The 23,027-nt window shown below is 40.6% G+C and overlaps 1 protein-coding gene across 1 annotated transcript in view; it reads left to right on the forward strand.

Moving 5' to 3' along the window:
• CCDC92B (coiled-coil domain containing 92B) overlaps nucleotides 1-23,027 on the forward strand; it is a 152,225-nt gene that overhangs the window by 109,295 nt on the left and 19,903 nt on the right. The window contains exon 3 of the mRNA XM_073565589.1: nucleotides 5,907-5,954. Within this exon, the coding sequence (XP_073421690.1) occupies nucleotides 5,907-5,954 (48 nt within the window). The remainder of the gene's footprint in view (nucleotides 1-5,906; nucleotides 5,955-23,027) is intronic.

Raw genomic sequence — 23,027 nt, forward strand, 5'->3', positions numbered from 1 at the left:
TATGCCGGACCCGGACCTGCAACACCCATCGGGCTGAACCGCCCCCCGGGTGAGTATAATAAAACTTGATTTTCTTATCTTGCAGGTGGGATCGGAGTTTATCTACAGCATTATAGAATGCTGTAGATAAGCCCTGAAAGGCAGTGGCTGCATCTCATATCCGCCAAAACTGCTGACAGGTTCCTTTTAAGATAATCAGATCAGAAACCAGACATGTTTCAGGGTGTTTGCCCCTCATGGGTACAAAGCAGTAGATGGCGCAGCACAGTGGCTGAATGATTAGCACTGCTAACCTCAGGTCTTGGGTTCAAATCCCACCAAGGAAAACATCTGTAAGGAGTTTGTATTTTTTTTTCATGCTTGCTTGGGTTTCCTCCCTCACTGCAAAAACATACTGATCGTGAAATTAGATTGTGAGTAGAAATGAGCGAATTTGATCGGGTCCTTGCTTATTCAGTAAGCTATAACGCTTACCGAATAAGCTGCCGAGGCAATCCGGCTTCCTGGATTGCGCCGACTGATCAGCTGTTCGGCGTCGCGGCTCTGTCACAGTGACGACACATGCATGGAGAGCCCAACAAACAGTTTCTCCATGCATGTGCTGTGACTGTGACACAGCCGCGACACATGCAGCTGCAGAGACAAACAGCTAATCACCCGGAGCGATCCAGGAAGCCAGGTTCCCTCTGTAGCTTATTTGGTAAGCACTATAGCTTACCGAATAAGCAGGGACCCGAAGAAATTTGCTCAGCTATAATTGTGAGCTCTAATGGGGACAGGGATGATGATGTCTATAAAGTGCTGTGGAATTAATGACGCTATGTAAACCAGTATAATTGATTAACTAGTTTAGCTGAGTGAGAGGACTTTGACACTGGGTCTAAAAGGGAAAGTTTCTTAACTTATCATGTCAAAGTCCTTTAAAGATAATTTTTCATCCCCAAAAATATTTTTCAACATTTGAAAAATGTAATGTGTTCATTTACCAATCACACATTAACAGGTCCCATTTAACATCATATCACATAAATAGCCATCAGCTTTTGTTTTGGCCAAAAGATTTTTTAAGCCACCACCACGACATGGTAGACTCTTTTGGCCAGGCCCTACTCTAACCTATTAAACATGTCTTAAAATACGCTGTACTGTTTTTAAGTATATTTTTCTTTATCTTTATTTAAGGGAAGGTGTCACATACATTTTTTAAAATGACAAATAATACCACATACAAAGAACAAATACCACCACACCATGACCAGATCACATATTACCACCACATAATGACCGAATAATACCACATACAGGGAAAAATGCCGCCACACCAAGACCACATCACATATTACTAACATACAGTGACCGGATAAATACAACATACAAGAAACAAATTCCGCCACACCGTGACCAGATCACATATAACCATTACATAGTAACTGAATAATACTACATACAAGGGTATGTTCAGTTACTGAGTGAATGGCCAAATCCTGCCTCTAGGGCCCGATAGTAAGTGGAGTAATGCCCTGATGGCGGCCCTGACTACCAATACTGACCTGCTCCCACCACTAGAAGAAATCACTACAGAGTAGCGCTGTAACTGTGACTTCTTCCAGCAGTAAGAACAGCTCAGTAGCGTGACATTAAGGTCAGGTTCAGAAGTTCAGTATTTGGTCAGTATTTTACATCAGTATTTGTAAGCCAATATCAGGAGTGGAACAATCAGAGGAAAAGTATAATAGAAAAACATAACCACTTCTGTACTTATCACCCACTTCTGGTTTTGGCTTATAAATACTGATATAAAATACTGACCAAATACTGAATGTGTGAATGTGGCCTGTCACCAGGAATAATGCTGTTCACCTGCAGATATTGGATTAATCTGCAGGTTAACAGCGTTATGATGCTGTCAGCTGCCTGTATACAGCCAAATGTAGCGGGGAGAAAATGATCTTCATTCCCCAAGCAGCATTTGGTATTAAATCATAGGGGCAGCGCCGGTTCAGTCAAACTGTGTATACAGATCGGCCGCTGTAACTACACCCCTAGCACTGACTGACACTGGCTCTACATTGCAGTTGGCTGACAGTCAGGGCTGGGGGCATGGTTACAATGGCCGCCCTGTATACTCACCCCCACCCCTATGACTGAAACCGAGTGCTTGCGAGGACAATAAAAATCATTTTGTCCTCACTACATTCGGCTGCGTTCAGGCGCCGGGCAGCATCATAACGCTGTTAATCTGCAGATTAACTCCATATCTGCAGGGTAACAGTGTTATTCCTAGTGACAGGTTCCCTTTAATAGTACTGCTCTAGAGAACAACAAGGTGGCACCTGGCTCCTCCCATGGCTGGGAACAGGACAGCCCAGGGGGCCTGCTCAGTTCACAGCGGTGGTAGCCAGACTGTAGGATCAATATTGACTTTCAGGATTGCTACTTCCAGTAGGTGGCACTAGAGTTTGTGACCTCTCCCTCTCTGAAGAGGCTACTTGCAGAAGAGGGAATAGGCAAGAACTGCATGTACCTAGTCAATTAACATAGACACTTGACATCCAATGGTTAATTTTCTAAGGATATTAAAACTCGATCTTTCACATGAAAATCAATAAACAGTAGACTATATAAATTTTATCCATTTTTCCATTAGCTAAAACAAGGGAAGACATCAGGTGAATAACATTAGGGAGAAGGAAAACAATCAGACAGCAGCAAGTACTTCTAGGAAACACATCTCACGAGGATCATTCATTCTTGCAAGAAGACAAAAGGGATTACAGATTTAGATGGAGAGTTTTATGAGACCATTCACACATCCAATTTGTTAACAGATAAAAATCCATTAAACTCGGTTTTAAAGGGAACCTGTCAAGTGAAAAAACACTATTAACCTGCAGCTATGGGGTTAATCTGCAGGTATATTTGCGATTATGCATCTTGACTTCTCCTGGCATCAGAGGATCTTAACAGCACGCACAATGCGCGCTGTGAGGATTCACAAGTCTGCAGTCACATAGAGTGACTGCAAGCTTGTGCTTCATGCTTGAACAACCCCTTTAAGATCTGATTTAACCCACTGAACATTCTTTGTCAATGTAGCTATAAATGTAATTTATATCTGTGCTTAATATTCTATTTTGCATCTCAGGATATCAAAGGCTTTGGGCATAATACTGGAAGAGAACAATCAATTCTCCTACATCAGCAGAGAGCTCTAAAACTCAGTGGAATTTTCTATTTTGATTTCCCATTTTGAATAGTCTACAGTTCTCAGAGAATGAGGTCACCAGATCTTATCGTCAGACGCTACATGACGAGATCCCCTGCTGTCACTGTAACTGTCATAAGCTTTCACAGTTTTTCACTAGGAATTAGGAAGCAAAGCATATGATTAAGAGTTAATCACATTATGATATGTCCATGCCTTCAGTGCAGTCTCAGTCATCATGGAATTCAGGCTGAAGTGTTTATCATGAAACCATTTGCCTGAACTACCCAAATGAAATCCTCTTTCCGTTCCAGCTGGACGTGACTAATGTCATAGTCGAGCAATATGTTAAATTGCCACCATTCTGCTGAACTGGGAGAATGTTGTCAAGATGAAATCTGTGTTCCTTGAAATGTTTTTCTCAGCGGGAAGCCGGATAGAGGAGGAAAATAGCTGTTACAGTCTCTTATTGATTGCCCATAATTTTAAGTGTCTTCCATCTTCAGTTCATTTGCATTTAAGATCTTGCATACATTACACCAATTTCTAAGTTTCCCTTTTCACTTTTTAAAAAACACCATGAATTGAAAAATGTTTTTTAAAGCCTATTGTTACAAATTATTATTTTTTATTTTTATTTTTCAATATTTTTTAATTCCTATGGAAAAGTCTAATGGGAAATAAAATGAAAAAAAAGGCTATGAAAAAAAAAGCAAAAAATAAAAGCCACCCATGCAAAATACTAATGAACAACCAGTCACACTTCTACCAAGCTTTGGGAGGAGGGTTTCTTTGTATTAGGCCGGGATCACACATGCATGAAACTCGGGCGAGTCTTGCATCTTAATACCCAGCACTGCCGCCCGCACTCGGGACCGGACCGTGTGGCCTCATGTATTTCTATGCAGCAGCAGGCTCTGCTCGAAAGTGCCGGCGGCAGTGCCGGGTATTAAAATGTGAGACTTGTCTGAGTTTCTCACATCTGTGATCCCGGCCTTACAAATGCACTTGGCTAAGGCTTCTATAAGGTACCAGTCATACAGATATATATAATGCACTGTTCCAGCTTTCAGCCTATTGGGAAAGCCCTTCTATTAGATCAAGTGGGCTGCCCAACAATCGATAAGTGCACCCCAAAAGGACAGACATTTCCTACAATCAACACTACAGGGCTGAAAGATGAAAACATATTAGGTGCTATTTTAGCCAAATATATGCAAGTTTGTCTAATTTAGAAGCTAAAAAGAACCTAAATCCTAAAAACAGCAGAGAAAGAAAGGCCATACTTACCAATACCTGGTCACATAAATAATGCACTGCAGGATGCAGCAGACCCCCATGATAAAGGGCGGGGGCAGCACAGGCTGCATCTTGGTCATACACATGGCCATATATACTTGCTTAATACAATAAGTAATTAATCAAATCGACATAAAACTTATATACTAGCATTATGCTTCTCCATATTATTAAAGAGAACCTGACACCTGATACATACTGTTTAATCTGTGGGCAGCACATACCAAGCAATGGCTGTATGAACTCAACCAGGTATGATTGACTCTGAAACACTGTAGTGTTTCAAAGAGAAACATACTTTAAATGCCGCCGAGACCACACTGCAGACTAGTTGGACAGGCGGGTTCCTGTCTGCTTCTCCCAACCCGCTGCCCTGGATTGACAGTTCTCTGCTTATGTGTGCGTATTGACAGAAACTTGTCAATGAAGGTTTGCCAGTGGGAAGAATCTGCCAGGGACCCGCCTGTACAACTAGCCAACATTGTGGTCTCAGCACCATTTAAAGTATGTTTCTCTTTGAAATGCCGCAGCGTTTGAGAGTCAAACATACCTGGCTGAGTTCATACAGCCATTGCTTGGTATGTGCTGCCCACATTGGGCATGTATCAGGTTCTCTTTCATACAAGTCTAAATAAATATGATAATTACTAGTGATGAGCGAGCGTGCTCGGATATCGTGTTATCAGGCCATGCTCGGGTGTTATCCGAGTGTCTTCAGCATGCTCGAGTAACATGTTTGAGTCCCTGCAGCTGCATCGGCTGCTAGACAGCCACAACACATGCAGGGATTCCTGTTTGTTTAGCAACCCCTGCATGTGTCGGTGCTGTATAACAGCTGCGAATCATGCAGCCGCAGGGACTTGCACATATTATTCGAGCACGCCCGAGATACTCTGATAACACACAAGCATGACCTGGTAACACGTTTGCTCATAACTAATGATTCCACATAAAAACATAAGTGATGATGTCCATAATATACATATCAGAAAAGGCTAAATGAGCACCTAGTGTACGAGTCAAATGTGAGTATACAATGTTATGTGCCAAAAGTGAGCTAAGTATTTAATGTTGTTTTTAAAGGGAACTTGTCACTCAATTCATGCTACCCAAACTACGGGCATAAGGAATCAGAGCCTGGCTCCATGACTGCAACTAAGTATGTTTTTCTCCGAAGCTCTAGAACACGACTGAGAATCAAACTAAGGTTCCTCTGAAACTTTCCAGCATCTCTGACAATAACGTACCTAATTGCAATCATGCAGCAAGTCTCTAATTCACGTTACCGCATGGTTTGGGCAAAATGAACATATGACAGGTTCCCACTAAAGAAATTGTTGGGTTACTAAAACTAATTTTATGGATTTGCTGACCGTGGTAATTATTTTATGTGTTTTTTTAGGATTAACTCAGGACCTTGAAACAAAAGAAGTGGAAAACTTTCAGCAAGGTTTGTAACTCTCTTTCTATAAGTCTGTCTCTCATGCTCTCTTGCCTCTCTCGCTGTATCATAAAGAAAAGATGAAAAATGCTGCCTCCATCATCATTTGTCTGTATCATACAAGTATGATATCACACACATAAGGTGCATTATGGTTAATCATAGCATTTGAGATAAATATTAGCAATGAGCGAACGGCCTTGGATAAGGTGTTATCTGAGCATGTTCTAGTCCCCTGTTCAACAGCCGCAACACATGCAGTGATTCTCTGTTTGTAGGCAATCCCTGCATGTGTTGTGGTTGTCTAACAGCCAAGAGAAATGCAGCATCGGGGACTCAACATATTTTTCGAGCATGCGGAAGTCACCTGGTTAGCACCCGAGCGTGCTCTGATAACACATTATCCCAGCACGCTCGCTCATTACCAATAATTAGTAATACCCCAACTGTTCTAGATTCATTTATTGGATAATATATTTATTATGGAGGTATGGGAGTAGAATTAATGGGCCTGTGTGTGATGGTGTAGGGCAGCAAAAGAATAAAGTGTACCTATTATTTCACATAAGACTGGAGGTGCTCACTGCATTCAGATTTATACAGCTTCTTTCATACTCATAGAATCATAGAATATTAGAGTTGGAAGGGACCTCCTGGGCCATCTGGTCCAACCCCCTGCTCAAAGCAGGATTCATTAAATCATCCTAGACAGATGTCTGTCCAGCCTCTGTTTGAAGACTTCCATTGAAGGAGAACTCACCACCTCTTGTGGCAGCCTGTTCCACTCATTGATCACCCTCACTGTCAAAAAGTTTTTTCTAATATCTAATCTGTGTCTCCTCTCATTCAGTGTCACCCCATTGCTTCCCATCTTTCCTTGTGCAAATGAGAATAAAGATGATCCTTTATTTAGATTACTCTATGCAAGCTACATCTTATATTACAAGGCAACTGGTGCACAAGGAAAAAGCCAAAATTTGCAAAAATTCTGTCTGCCCGCCCCATATGTCCACTGGAAAAATGTTTGGAATACTATTAAACTTTTTTATGCAATAGATATTATTAGAGATGTGCAAATCTGGGAAGTTTCTATTCAAAATTATCTTTCATTAAACCAATTTTCCTTCATAAAACAATGTAATCTGCAGTGCATAATGCTGTGTTACAATATTTCAACCTCCCTTGTCTTATACAGGAGAAAATGGCTCGCTAATGGGAACATTTCTAATAGTTGTTCTACTAGAGAGCAAAATAAATTATACTGAAAAAATCTTGTTGATTTTTTTTTAGGATTCTAAAAGTTGAATTGTCATAAAGCAAAAAAGGAGGGCACCACTCCAAGTAAAAGAATCACCTATGGTATGCCATAATAAATAATCAGGAACAAACAAAGAAAAGAGGCATACTGATCCCAGGGATCACTTGTAGATATAAAATGTGTAAATTTTTATTGACATACAAAAGCACTCCAAAGATAAAAACATTAAAAGCCTAAACAGGCACAAAAGACATAGATGCCCGTAATAAGGCTACAAGCCATCCCTCCAAAAAAAGAAGAAACACTTCCTTGTCTCATACAAAGGTATATATCATACAATAGGATGAAACATGCAGTTAACAACTTGAATATATAACTTTTGAAATGTCAACTTGTACACCTGTCAATGTGCTAAATAAATGCCGATACATATAAATCTGAATCATTAATTGCCCAAAACTCCCAAACCAGCCAAATGGACGCACAACTGTAAATACATATAATACTACCTGTACCAAAGGATGGGCCTAACATATGTGGATCAATGCACTGTCACACCCAAAAAAAATCATCAGTGTTGGAAGGGTGGACCGAGGAGGGGAGAGGCAGGCATGAAAATGTTAGGTGCATCCTTTGGTACAGGTAGTATTATATGCATGTAAGGGCTTCATGCCCAAGTGATTGCTTTCATTCGGCACTTGCAGCCTGTACCCACTGAAGTGACACTTAATGGTCCCTGTACAGTTGTGCATCCATTTTGTTTATGTATAGAGACTGGACTCTTCATCACTCCTTCAGGGCTTGTTCACACTAGGGTATAACACGGTCGAGTGCTATGTGATGTTTTATCAGATAAACACTCGGCCCAACGTTATACTATGGAGCAGTGCAGATCTGTGATTCTTTTCTCACGCCGATTCAGCACGAGAAAATAGTTGCAGCACCGCACCAGCATGCTGTGAGTGGTCCACAAATACAAGTCTATGGGTGTAAGTGTCACATCGGACTGCACTCGATGTCATCCGAGTGCAGTCTGACATCCGAGGACAGAAACAATGGAGAAGATGGAGAAAATTAAGTTCTCCTTCTTCTCCACACCAGTGCTGCGTTCTCTCATGCAAGAGAATTGGATCAAAGTAAACTGACACTCAGATCCAACGCTGACAGAGCTTGGGCAGAGTGCCATTACCATAATCAGCCCGATCTTCTTGCTAGAGAATATACGGCAGTGTGAGCGAGCCCTCAATCCTTGCACAAGACAGAGTCATAGGATTACTCTCATGTGCTTCCTGGAAATATTTCACCAATGTAGGGCATCCTCTTCCTAAAGATCGCACATGTTTCTTTATCCTTTTACACAATGGACAGATCATCTTGCTTATGTCCAAAAGGGCAGAAAACCACATAAACACTATCCTTTAAACATGTTATAAAATCATGAACCTGATGACATACGAAGCGTCTACGGTTAGCCATTGGGACAGTGTTCTCCAACCATGACCTTCTTGCCTCAAAATACCTTCTCACCAGATGGCTGTTAGTATTCTTGCTTCTCCAAACATATACGGTACATTGGGCTTTCACCTTGCTGTTTGTGCTTAAAGGGTATCAGCTTCAATCATCACCAATTCTTATCTATGACCTCTTCTTTCTTCCGTAGATCTATACTGAAAGGACATCTCCTATCATTATTCTCTTCCTATTTTCTTTTCCTAGCTTGACCAAGCACAATACATTAGCTCAAATAATTTAGCAGGATACCCCATTTTTATTTCTGCAGCCTGGACTTCAAATATTTTATCTGAAATACTTATCCTGTACAGACTCAAAAATGACTATAGGGCGATGCTCTTTTTATATGCATGTATTGGTAGCTACCATAATGAAGCAATGCATTTCCCAATATAGACTCCCTAAAGATGTTGCTTATCAATCCTTTTTTCTTTCTTCTACCATAAAATTGTATGTTAGAAACGCGTATATCTGCACAGAGATTGAAGCTTCAGAGACTGGGAGTTCTGTGGAAACTGTTTGGGTAAGAATACAAGGACAGAACAATGGAAAGGACACCATTGTAGGCATTTACTACAGGCCGCCTGTGCAAGCTGAAGATATGGATGAACTCTTTATGCATCACATGGCCAAGTTCTCCAAAAAATATGACATAGTTGTCATGGGAGATTTCAACTATCCAGACATTTGTTGGGAATCTCTCTCAGGCAAAACTAACAGGTCAAGGAAATTCTTATCCTCTCTTGCTGACAACTTTATCTTCCAAAAGGTAAGGGAGAAAACAAGGGGAACTGCTACCTTGGATCTAATCCTTATAAACAGGGAGGAAATGGTTGAGGAGGTAAAAGTGGCTGGGACCTTAGGAGGTAGCGACCATGCTAGTTTAGAATTTTGGATAACTAGAGGCGGAAGACCTGTGAAGACTAAGACGTCAAGGTTAGATTTCAGAAAGGCAGATTTTAAGGGATTCAGAAAGAGAATTGGAGGGATCCAATGGCTGGATATCCTTAAAGACAAAAATGTCCAGGAAGGATGGGAAATCTTGAAAAATGAAATTCTCAAAGCACAGTTGTTAACAATTCCGAAAAGAGGGAAGAATAGGAAGCATTTAAGGAAACCAGGATGGATGAACACAGAACTTAAGCACATGCTAAAAAGGAAGAAAAAAAGTTTATAAAATGGAAAGAGGGAGGCATATCTAAAGAAGAATATAATGCTGTCTGCAGAACCTGCAGGGCACAAATCAGATTAGCTAAAGCTGAAAATGAATTGAGGCTTGCAAGAGATGTCAAAAGCAATAATAAAGGATTTTGGGGATATGTCAAAAGTAAAAGAAAAGTCAAAGATGCTATAGGATTTTTACAGGATGAAAATTATGAAATGGTAAGACAGGATGTTGAGAAGGCTGAACTTTTAAATTCCTATTTTGCATCTGTTTTCTCTCAGAAAGGAAATGTAACATCAACTGTTTTTCACTGTCCTATTAAGGGAATAGAAGAATCCAGGATATCTATAAACAGAAAGATAGTGAGGAAACACTTAGCTAACCTAAATGAATTCAAGTCTCCAGGTCCAGATGAATTACACCCCAGAGTACTGAAGGAGATAGCAGAAGAAATTTTTGAACCCCTCTCCATAATCTTTGAAAATTCTTGGAGAACAGGAGAAGTGCCAGAAGACTGGAGAAGAGCAAATGTTGTTCCTATCTTCAAAAAGGGGAAGAAGGTGGACCCAGGCAACTATAGGCCGGTGAGTCTGACTTCTATACCAGGAAAGATCTTTGAACAAATTATTAAACAACATGTATGTCAATACCTGGATAAGAATGAAGTGATTAAACAGAGTCAGCATGGGTTTGTAACTAATAAGTCATGTCAGACTAACTTAATTTCCTTCTATGACGGTATCACTGATTGGGTGGATCAAGGAAATGCTGTAGATATAGTATATCTTGACTTCAGCAAAGCATTTGACAAAGTCTCTCATACAATCCTTATTGAAAAAATGACTAAGTATGGAATGGACAAGGCAACTGTTAGGTGGATTCATAACTGGCTTAGTGATCGGACCCAAAGAGTGGTCGTAAATGGCTGCACATCCAGTTGGAAGAATGTCTCAAGTGGGGTACCACAGGGCTCTGTCCTGGGCCCTGTATTGTTCAACTTCTTTATCAACGATTTAGATGAAGGAATTGAGGGTAAACTGATTAAATTTGCTGATGACACAAAGCTAGGAGGGAAAGCTAATACTAAAGAAGAGAGAGAGAGGATTCAAAAAGATTTAAATAAACTGGAGAAGTGGGCAGCAACTAACAGAATGGTTTTTAACAGGGAGAAATGCAAAGTACTACATCTGGGCAATAAAAATGAAAAAAACATATATAGAATGGGAGGAATAGGGCTTTGGTCAGACCTCATCTGGAATATTGTGTCCAGTTTTGGGCACCACATTTTAAAAAAGACATCAACAAACTGGAGCAAGTTCAGAAAAGAGCGACCAGAATGGTGACCGGTCTGCAAACCCTGTCTTATGAGGAAAGGTTGCAGGATTTGGGAATGTTTAGTTTGCAAAAGAGAAGACTGAGAGGAGACTTAATAGCTGTCTACAAATATCTAAAGGGCTGTCACATTGTAGAAGGATCAACTTTATTCTCATTTGCACAAGGAAAGACTAGAAGCAATGGGATGAAACTGAATGGGAGGAGACACAGATTAGATATTAGAAAAAACTTTTTGACAGTTAGAGTGATCAATGAGTGGAACAGGCTGCCACGAGAAGTGGTGAGTTCTCCTTCAATGGAAGTCTTCAAACAGAGGCTGGACAGACATCTGACTGGGATGATTTAGCGAATCCTGCTTTGAGCAGGGGGTTGGACCAGATGGCCCAGGAGGTCCCTTCCAACTCTACGATTCTATGATTCTATGAAAATGGAGAAACTCAATTTTATGATTAATTGCAATTGATGAATTTGATCAAATTTGCAAATGAGAAAGAATCACTGTTCCTGATTATCACTAGATAACCAATGTATCTGGAGTAAAGTTTCAATTTGGATTTTTTAAAAAAGATTGTTCACAATATATACAGTATGTACAATCTTCCTGAAAACCTGACAGGAATGGGATGGAAATCATCGGTGTGACCAGCGTCCCCATCGCTGTCCCTGACAGCTGCTGAAATCATTGTTGATTAAATTGAATCGCATTATGGGAGAGAATGAACCTAAGGCCATCACATAGAAAATCTTATATTGATCATCCTTATCAGTTCAATCCAGGAATCTTTTAACCAGTGCTACCTTTGTATTAATCAATGGAATTATCAACAGGGAGCCCTATTGTCTTGGGGTTCAATTCAGTCTTGGAGCCCAGATTGGTTCCTGAAGCCATAATTAGCAGGTGTTCCTTTGTGTTCTATAGGCGCTAATGATTTTTTGCAAATGATTGAGTCCTTCAAATAACAGAAAGGTTATGATTTAGCCAGAATAGCTGTAGAATGTCTCCACATTTCAATCTTGCAAGGGCAAGGGGTACTGATGATTCCATTATAGAACTACAGGCTGATTCACTCACTTTACATGGAAAAATTGCTACAACTTCTAAAAGAGTACAACCAAGGCAGAAAATTGTGCCAGGACAACTTCCAGTCATGCACACTGCGCCTTTGAAGTTGGGTGCAGGCTTGGACTCGCCCATAGGGTAACAGGGGAATCCCCTGGTGGACCCTTGTGCAGATCTAGGCCTCAACCCCATCGTATGGGCAATACTTGTTATAATTCCCTTGATTCATTCTGTACAAAAAAAAGAAGCATCTCATCATTCATTATCCAAACTACCCAGCTTATTATTATATAGCGATATAGGTAAATTTGTGAATGAGGGTAGTGTAATATTTGTATGCAGATGAAAAGCGGGCCCCCCAAAAGTCAATGTTACTGGTTGGCCCTTGGCACCCCAGTCCAACACTGGTTGGGTGTACTTTTCTCCATCTTCAAATCACAATGCACATGACCGGAAGTTCAGAAGATAGCTTATGGTCATGTGCAGTGCACCTCTGAAGCGTACACTCGGCTGAAGAGGTGTAGTGACGGTGCCGAAATGTGCGGCGTGCTTGTGCGAGATTTTCAGGAGTTGGCGAAGACGACAGCTACTGCATATTATGTGGGCATGATAGCATCGAAAGAGGGCTGACTAGTCTGGGGCAACTAACACCCCATTGACTAAGTCCTAATTAGCATAGGAAACAATATAAATTCTTTTTGTAAACCTCATTTTTACAAAGAAACGCTATACAGGGCTTTTTAGGCAGGGAATTTACTCATAAATAGGTGAATGCTGCTGGATAGAAAGGGCATGAGGTACCTGACAGGTTCCCTTCAAATAGTATGCAAGAATAAATATTCAATAGTATATAAACATGTAAATACATGTAATTATCCATAAAAATGTAATACCAATAAGTTACACGCGCGTTTTGGTGGATGAACTTATGGTATATTAATTATCTATATTTGCTATCTTTGATATTGGCTGTGGGTAACTTACTTGCATTACATCTTTATGGATACTTATGGTATATTTATTTACATGTTTCTATACTATTGGATATTTATTCTTCTCTATCATTTAAATATATATATTACATGTTATATTTAATTGTGTGCTCCATACCATTTACTATTGGGATCCCCACAGCTGCTCATCCACTAATATCAGCTCTTGTCTGCAATGCTGGAATTATTTGTCTATTACTGTTTTTAGTATTTGTCTTTAATAAAGTATATATTTTATGGTAATTTGCATTATTACATTTCACATTGAAAACACACTCTTCCAAACTGTATCTGTACATTGTTAATAAATAAAGAAGATATTTGGCAGGTGTGAAATGCAAGCACCACACGCAAACTGCCAATGTGCAGAAAGGCATGCAGAAAGTATATCTTGCAGTGGAGATGACCGGCGGGGTGATAAGTAGGCGAGACTACTCACTGTTGCTGAGGTTCATTGCACTCTCACTCTTATGACCGTAACACAAACTCACAGATAACGGAAAAAGGGAAGACCTACTGAAAGGAGATGTGCACCCACTCTCAAACTCTCAACTAGTCCCTGTACAGACTGAAAAGACCCTAGTCACACAACTCAAAAACAACACCTCAGACCTGGCCTCCTAAAAGACTATCACGGGGTTCCTTGTACCTGAAGAACCAGAGGGGAGGCTGCAACACACTGCAAACAAGAGGAGAGGAAAGAGTGCTGGAAGATAAAAAAAATCCCAGGGTTAGAAAATTAAAGCATGTTCATGTAGGGTAGAGAGGGAAAGCTATGAAGAGCCAAAGGTATACAGGACAAGTATAAGCTCCCAGAAACCTAAAGAGGTGAAAGGAAGAGGAACTGGGAAGGAAAACAAGCAGACTCAGTGCAGGAATTCAACTGGTGTTTACCTTGCAAGGTAAACTCCTTAGCTGAAGGACTGGACCTCCTAAACCCAAGTTTACCTAGATGTATAGCCAGCAAGGAAGTGCAGTGAAGGGTGAACATAAATGTGAAAATGGAAAACACCTGGAGATGATAAAAACCAAGAAGGGAGCAAAAAGACAATTTAACCTATCAGCACTTGGAAAGGGAAGAAATAGCTCAGTAGACGGTGGAACTGACCACTTAGCAACAGGTCAGCGGATCAAATCCCCAAACCAAGCCATGATACTCACTTCTCATGAACCAAAGTATGTACTGTTGAAATTTCAGTACACTCGACAGTCTCTTTTAGAAGTTATAGCAATTTTTCTGGGTAAAGTAGCGAGTGAATCACACTGCGTATATATGTAGATAGTAGATTTCAGAATAGAACTTTCAAGATAAGGTTTACTGCATTTAGGGTAAGAGGGTCAGAAAATTGAGTTTCTCAATCTTTCGGTAGAAGATACAGCACATTGAGAACCATAAGCTATAGGAAGTCTTTGGTGATTTTCAGGTGAAAAGTACTTGGCTGGAGGACACTATTCTGACAGGTAACCATAGATGCAGTAGTTGCTCATGTTTTTCGTTAATGAAAAGGCAGAAAACACTTGATATGGGCTTGGTATGTCATCGGGTTCATGACTTTCTAACATATAAAAGGGATCTTGCTCTTTACATAGTTTTCTGTCTTTTTGGACATTAAGAGGATAAAGGAATATGTGCAATCTATAAGAGCAAGGATAGGCTGCCCTACATTGGTAAAACATTTCCAGGAGGCACATACAGGAAAACCCATGATTCAGTATTTTGCAGAAAAGTGACGAGGAGTCCAGTTTCTATGGTGAAACATGCCCTTCTATTACATGTCTTTTTTCCTATACACAGTGAAAGCAGGAAGATTTCAATTAATGGTGCAGGCAGGGTTATACATCATCGAGAAGAGCAGCATATAAAAAGTCATATTATCAAAACTACAGCAAGAAGCCCAGTAAGTGACACAAAGCTGGAATTGAGGTCTCTGTACCTATTTTATTTGATTGAGAAACATAAACCTGGTGACCGATTTCCTTTATGGTAGGATAGAAATTGAAATATATTTTCCTATTCTGCATCAAACATTTAGTATGGGGAAATAAATCAAGAAGTTTTTTTAGTATCATTTATTTTGCTATTTAGTAGAATAACTACTGTATATATGATTTTACTACGACATGGCTATTTTTCGCTGTGTAAGACAACGCAGTCTGAAATATTGTAATACAGCATTAAACACTGAAGAGTACATTGTTTTAGGATGGAAATTTGGATCAATGAAATAACGTTTAAATGAGTATTTCCACAGATTGCTGTATTTCTGCTACTTGAAGGTAAAGTGATTAATGGTTCATCCTTTTATGCTTGCTAGTGTATTCACGAGACTATTTATAAATGGTATTATGTAACCAGCTGAAATTCAGTGAAATATTAATGGTCCTATATTTGTTCGCACTGAAAACTACTCCGTAAGGACAAACACAGCAGCATATCTGAGTGCAAACAGAAACAGAAAATCCTGTCTTTTCTTTCCTTTATATGTCATCCACAGTGCAGAATTTGAGCACCTAATATCTTTTCAGGTCCAGAACCTGTCCTTTAGGATATGATCACACGCTGCGAAGACCGTACTGATTTTCCATCCTGATTTGAGCAGAGAAAATCCACAGCATATTAAAATGAAAGCGGATTCGATTTTACTGAATCTGAATTTACTGAATCTCATCTTTAGGACTCATACTCTGCAAGAAAAACGGACAAGTGCAATCCGAAAAAAACTGGACTGCACTCTGACCAATGTTAATCTATGAGTCCCTGCACATCTGTGATTTTTTTTCTCAGCTCAGATCGGACTGAGAAAGAAATTGCAGCATGCCCTAGTATATCGGACGATACTCGCCAATGTAAGTCAATGGATGTGATAAAAAAAAAATCATACGGTAGAGGGACCATGAGCGTTGTCATCCGATTTTTCATCTGTCAAGTACAGTAAAATCTGTGTCAGAAGAAATTTTAGTGGAGATCCTCCGCGCTGCTGAATTGTTGAAAGATGTCAGTCCGAGACTGAGTTTCATAAATACATGTCAGCGCCGTTCATACCAGAACAGGAAACAGAACACTGTGTATTGTTCTGGTTTGAACGGCGCTTACGGATAAGAAGAAGCGCTTGTAACTTCGAAACACGTAGAATAAAACCACAATATACGGTATTTATTAAACTCAATCTCGGACTGACGTCTTTCAACAATTCAGCAGCACGGAGAATCTCCGCAAAAATTTCTTCTGACACAGATATCTGATGGTTACGGTGTGACCCGCGGATCTGCAACAGCTAATAAATACAACCTACAAGCGAATAAAAATATGAATCAGGTTAGCACAATTGGACACATTTACCTCAATGTTTATGTGGATAAAACCCTATTGTAAACATAGAATAGATAGATATAAAGATATCAGTGACATATATAATTATTGCAGTGTGTGCAGCTTACTGTACACTTTTATTTAATAAATTAAGAATTTTCAGAAAAAAATAGCGTGGGAACCCCTGACATTTTATTAACCAGCAGAGGGAAAGTGGACAGCTGGGGGCTAATTTTTATAGTCTGGGAAGTGGGTAATACCCATGTAGCTTCCCAGATTATTAATATCAGCTCACAGCTGTATACTTATCCTTTACTGGTTATTAAAATGGGGGAAACCCCAAAAAAATGACATGGCGCCCCCCTATAATTAATAGTCGGCAAAGGCTAGACAAACAGCTGCGGGCTGATATTAATAGGCTAGGAAAGGGCCATGCATATTGACCCCCCAAGGCTAAAAATATCAGCTCTCAGCTGTCACAGAAATGTCACATACATAGCATGTTCCAGATCTGGCACTTAGCCTTGCTCTTCCTGCCCTGTGGCAGTGGCAAGTGTGGTAATAGGTAATAGGGTTGGGGTTCATGTTACCTTTGTATTGTCAGGTGACATCAAGCCCAACTGTTGGTAATGGCGTCTATAAGAGTCCATAGTCAAATTGTTAAGAGAAAAAACAGAATGAAGTCCTTTACTTAAAATAATGACACAGACTCCTTTGTTGAATAAAAAAATAAAAAAACACTTATACTCACTTTTTATGCCCAATCCTTTGAAACCCATGTCCCCTGTAAAAGAGTTAAAAAAATAAACAACCATATTCGTCACCTTTCAGATGAGAACATAATAATCCATTTGTCCATAGATGACTCTAGCACTACTACATCTACTTGGCATGCTGAAAGCTGGCATGATGCAAGCGTTCAGCATGCCAGACAGCAAAGGCAATGAGCTGTGCATGCTTGTGAAGCTCAGTGCCTTGCAGTGATGGTAAAAAGGTGAGAAGAGTTCATAATCAATTAACTCAGTTTACCTCAATGATGTCAGTGCGAGCGCCATGGGAAAGTTATGGCGCTCACGCTGACGTCTTTGAAGTGAAAGGAGTTCATTGGCTCTGAACTCCAGTGACCTTTCTAAAGGCACCGCGAGCGTGAGAACTTTCTCACGCTCGCGGTAACATCAGTGAGGTACAGTTGTGGCCAAAAGTATTGACACCCCTGCAATTCTGTCAGATAATACTCAGTTTCTTCCTGAAAATGATTGCAAACACAAATTCTTTGGTATTATTATCTTCATTTAATTTGTCTTAAATGAAAATACACAAAAAGAATTGTCCTAAAGCCAAATTGGATATAATTCCACACCAAACATAAAAACGAGGGTGGACATAAGTATTGGCACTGTTCGAAAAATCATGTGATGCTTCTCTAATTTGTGTAATTAACAGCACCTGTAACTTACCTGTGGCACCTAACAGGTGTTGGCAATAACTAAATCACACTTGCAGCCAGTTGACATGGATTAAAGTTGTCTCAACCTCTGTCCTGTGTCCTTGTGTGTACCACATTGAGCATGGAGAAAAGAAAGAAGACCAAAGAACTGTCTGAGGACTTGAGAAACCAAATTGTGAGGAAGCATGAGCAATCTCAAGGCTACAAGTCCATCTCCAAAGACCTGAATGTTCCTGTGTCTACCCTGCGCAGTATCATCAAGAAGTTTAAAGCCCATGGCACTGTGGCTAACCTCCCTAGATGTGGACGGAAAAGAAAAATTGACAAGAGATTTCAACGCAAGATTGTGCGGTTGTTGGATAAAGAACCTCGACTAACATCCAAACAAGTTCAAGCTGCCCTGCAGTCCGAGGGTACAAAAGTGTCAACCCGTACTATCAGTCGGCATCTGAATGAAAAGGGACTGTATGGTAGGAGGCCCTGGAAGACCCCACTTCTTACCCCGAGGCATAAAATAGCCAGGCTGGAGTTTGCCAAAACTTACCTGAAAAAGCCTAAAATGTTTTGGAAGAATGTTCTCTGGTCAGATGAGACAAAAGTAGAGCTTTTTGGGCAAAGGCATCAACATAGAGTTTACAGGAGAAAAAAAGAGGCATTCAAAGAAAAAAACACGGTCCCTACAGTCAAACATGCCGGAGGTTCCCTGATGTTTTGGGGTTTCTTTGCTGCCTCTGGCACTGGACTGCTTGACCATGTGCATGGCATTATGAAGTCTGAAGACTACCAACAAATTTTGCAGCATAATGTAGGGCCCAGTGTGAGAAAGCTGGGTCTCCCTCAGAGGTCATGGGTTTTCCAGCAGGACAATGACCCAAAACACACTTCAAAAAGCACTAGAAAATGGTTTGAGACTTCTAAGGTGGCCAGCAATGAGTCCAGACCTGAATCCCATAGAACACCTGTGGAGAGATCTAAAAATGGCAGTTTGGAGAAGGCACCCTTCAAATATCAGGGACCTGGAGCAGTTTGCCAAAGAAGAATGGTCTAAAATTCCAGCAGAGCATTGTAAGAAACTCATTGAAGGTCACCGGAAGCGGTTGGTCGCAGCTATTTTGGCTAAAGGTTGTGCAACCAAGTATTAGGCTGAGGGTGCCAATACTTTTGCCTGGCCCATTTTTGGAGTTTTGTGTGAAATGATCAATGTTTTGCTTTTTGCTTCATTCTCTTTTGTGTTTTTTCATTTAAGACAGATTAAATGAAGATAATAATACCAAAGAACTTGTGATTGCAATCATTTTCAGGAAGAAACTGAGTATTATCTGACAGAATTGCAGGGGTGTCAATACTTTTGGCCACAACTGTATATACTGACGCAGCATGTGACTAAGCATGTGACTTATGAAGGTAATTGCTTGAACCAGAAATCTTTAGGAATTTCATAGAGGTGAATACCTATGCACATGCCAATTTTTAGTTATTTGATACATTAATTTAATTGAATGTCTATATTTTTCTCACTTCACCAACTTAGACTATTTAGTGCTGATGCATCGCACACAAATCGGATTACAAAATATTTAAACACAGGTCATACTGTAACAAAGAAGGTAAAAAGCGAAGGGTGTGAATACTTTCGCAAGCCACTGTGTAGGTGTCATTATATTAGAACTATAATACAAAGATGTGCCAAATTTAACAAACTGCCTAAATCACTGTGATAAATTTGATTGATTTTAATACGGTCTAGTATAAGATTACACTGTCTAAAAATTGGATAGTTTTAGTAAATCTGACAAGTGTAAAAGGAAGCTTAGAGAAGAGATACATGTGACCGCTGATGCCCCTTTTTTTTTATAATGCTCAGATTCCAGAGGGCAAATCCTTTCCCTATCATGTATTTTATATCTGTACTTGTATTGACCCGACCTGAAAGACAACAGCTTTAAAGGGACACAAATGTCTCATTCAGTTTTCCATTTTTCTCTCAAACATGAATAAAAGGACTGTATTTCATCAGTGTGCTGGATCTAATTATGAGCCATTTTTGATCCGTGTGTCTATTTTTAGTGAGTAAGACATTAATATTTTTCATGTGCAAAAAAAACAACTTCCAAGCTTCTCCTCCTCCTTACCATTATTATTATTATTTATTTATGTAGCACCATTGATTCCATGGTGCTGCACATGAGAAGGGGGGTTACATACAAATTACAGATATCACTTACAGTAAACAAACTAACAATCACAGACTGATACAGAGGGGAGAGAGGACCCTGCCCTTTCGGGCTTACATGCTACAGGATGGTGGGGAAGGAGACAGTAGGTTGGGGGGTTGCAGCAGCTCCAGTGATGGTGAGGCGGTAGCTCCAGTAGTGGTGAGAGGGCAGCGGGGATCATTGCAGGCTGTAGGCTTTCCTGAAGAGATGAGTTTTAAGGTTCTGTCTGAAGGATCCGATTGTGGTTGATAGTCGGACATGTTGGGGCAAAGAATTCTAAAGGATGGGGGCTATTCGGGAGAAGTCTTGGAGGCGTTTGGGGGAGGAGCGAATAAGTGTAGAGGAAAGAAGGAGGTCTTGGGAGGGCCGGAGATTACGTGAGGGAAGGTATCGGGAGATCAGTTCAGAGACATATGGGGGAGACAGGTTATAGATGGCCTTGTAGGTCAGTATTAGTAATTTGAATTGGATACGCTGAGGGAATGGGAGCCAGTGAAGAGATTTGCAGAGGGGAGAAGTGGAGGAGTAGCGAGGAGAGAGATTAATTAGTCGGGCGGCAGAGTTAAGGATGGATTGGAGAGGTGCGAGGGTGTTAGCAGGGAGGCCACAGAAAAGAATGTTGCAATAGTCGAGGCGGGAGATGATGAGGGCATGCACAAGCATTTTAGTAGAATGAGGATTGAGGAAGGGACGGATTCTGGAAATATTTTTGAGCTGGAGGCGGCAGGAGGTGGAGATACTGTAGCTTGGATGTGCGGTTTGAAGGACAGGGCAGAGTCAAGGGTTACTCCGAGGCAGCGGACCTCTGGTACGGGGGAAAGCGTAACCATAAAAAAACCAAGGGGCATGCATCCTATAACACATGAACGCGTGGATGGTATCCGTGGGCTGTTTTTTTCCACCGACCCATTGATTTAAATGAGGACGTTTTTCCAGACTTGAATCAATAAGTGCCATTGATCTGGGTTTTTTTGTGTATTTTAGGGTGGGGAGGGACAAATTTGATTTGCAAAAAAAACACGAAAATGTGAACAGCCCCATAGACTATAATGGGCTATCCATGGCAAACATTCTGTAGATCACATATGAGAAAATGGAAGAAAAAAATTCTTTCTCCAGATTATATTATTTTTTTACCATTTTTTTTAGTTTGTGTCTGTTTAAATCTTCCTATACTTTTTACAGGCAAATATACTATTAATGTTAGACTTTGGGATTGTGACCTATTTTTATGTTCAACAGTGCCCTACATGTAGAAACAATACTTAGGGAAAATATGTGATCAATAATGGTTTTCTATCTTTCATCTTTGTGATGTTATTATACAGATGTCAGTGTCCCGGCCACTCATTATTATAGCTGGTTACGCTGACAGAGAGGCGCAGATCAGTCCTGAGGATGCAGCATATCATAAAGAGAATTCTTCCAGTTGAAATATTTGCAACCAGTTTCCTCGTGGAGACCCTCAATAAAACAAGGAGAATTTTTCAGTCCCCCCCTTTCCCATCTCCGCACCCTGGCACTTTGCATTGTTCAGGTATACCAGTCACGTATTCACCAGTTCCCTGCCAGCTCACAAAATCAGCCTTGAACATAGTTATTACTTCTGCTATAAAGAACCAGACTATAGTTGTATAATAATTATGAAGTAGCATTCTCTCTTGGCTTTGCAATCTGAGAAGTCAGAACAAGGGCTAGTTAGCCATGACAAATTTTTGTAATGGTAAACTCGAGGATTGCTGCACCCATTGATTGATGTCAATATATTACCATGAAGAAACATCGATATCCTAAAACAGTCTCAGTAAAATGTGATGTTGATGCAAATGTTTCACACCCAAAGGTCACCACGAAGCCCTAGCCTGAGATTGAGGCTACAAGGAGAAACTCGGTTGCGAGACAATTTTCTGATAAGTTACATGACCACAACTTGTGTCTGTGACTTGCTGTTGTATACTCCTCAACATTGAAATTGCAACACTCAAAACAAAAAGTCATTGTATTATATAGATCACGGGATAGACATGCTAGTAATATGCAAAAGATGAAAAAATGGAAACGAAATTTACACACCCTGGCTGTTATAAATAAGGTTATTAGTCCTGAGGAATGTTCTGCCATGCTAGATGCACTTGGGCACGTAAATCATCAAGATCCGTTGATGTCAGCTCCCTTTGCAATCACCAACCAATGATGTCTCAGATGTGCTCGGTGTGAGACAAGTCTGGAGATCCTTCAGGTTATGATAGCACGTTTAGGCCACACAGGCTGCTCACAGTAGCATGAGCAATATGCGGCCTGGTGTTGTCATGTTGACAAATGACTCTTGGGACACTTTGGAGAAATAGCCGTACCACCGGTTCCATGACCACATCAATGTAATGCCGAGCTGTTAGTGTAACTGAAATGAAGACTAGAGAGGTCCGGCTACCGTACATTATGCTATCTTAAACCATAATCCCAGTACTTGTTGTCCATGTGCCAAGGCATGTAAGTACTTGTGTGGCGCCCCTGAGGGTTCAGTTGCCACAGAGGTACTGCACCTCCTCCTGAGGTGTAGTATCCCACTCCCCAGGTAAGATGGTAACACCTTGCCAGCCTCCAATACCTGCATCCCACACAAACAGTTGTGTAGCAGAGCAACCTTCATGGCTCCCTGCTTGGAACACGAAGATTGCTGGGAGGTGCGTGGAGCTTAGACTGCACATGAGAGCGGGAGAATATTAGGAAAAGGTCAGTCTGTGAGAGAAGATCCCCAGAGAGGGATGGAGTGAAGGAGGTGCTGCA

The sequence above is a fragment of the Dendrobates tinctorius genome, unplaced genomic scaffold (genome assembly GCF_039654945.1).
Source record: "Dendrobates tinctorius isolate UK_male_01 unplaced genomic scaffold, ASM3965494v1 ptg000016l, whole genome shotgun sequence".
NCBI lineage: Eukaryota > Metazoa > Chordata > Amphibia > Anura > Dendrobatidae > Dendrobates > Dendrobates tinctorius.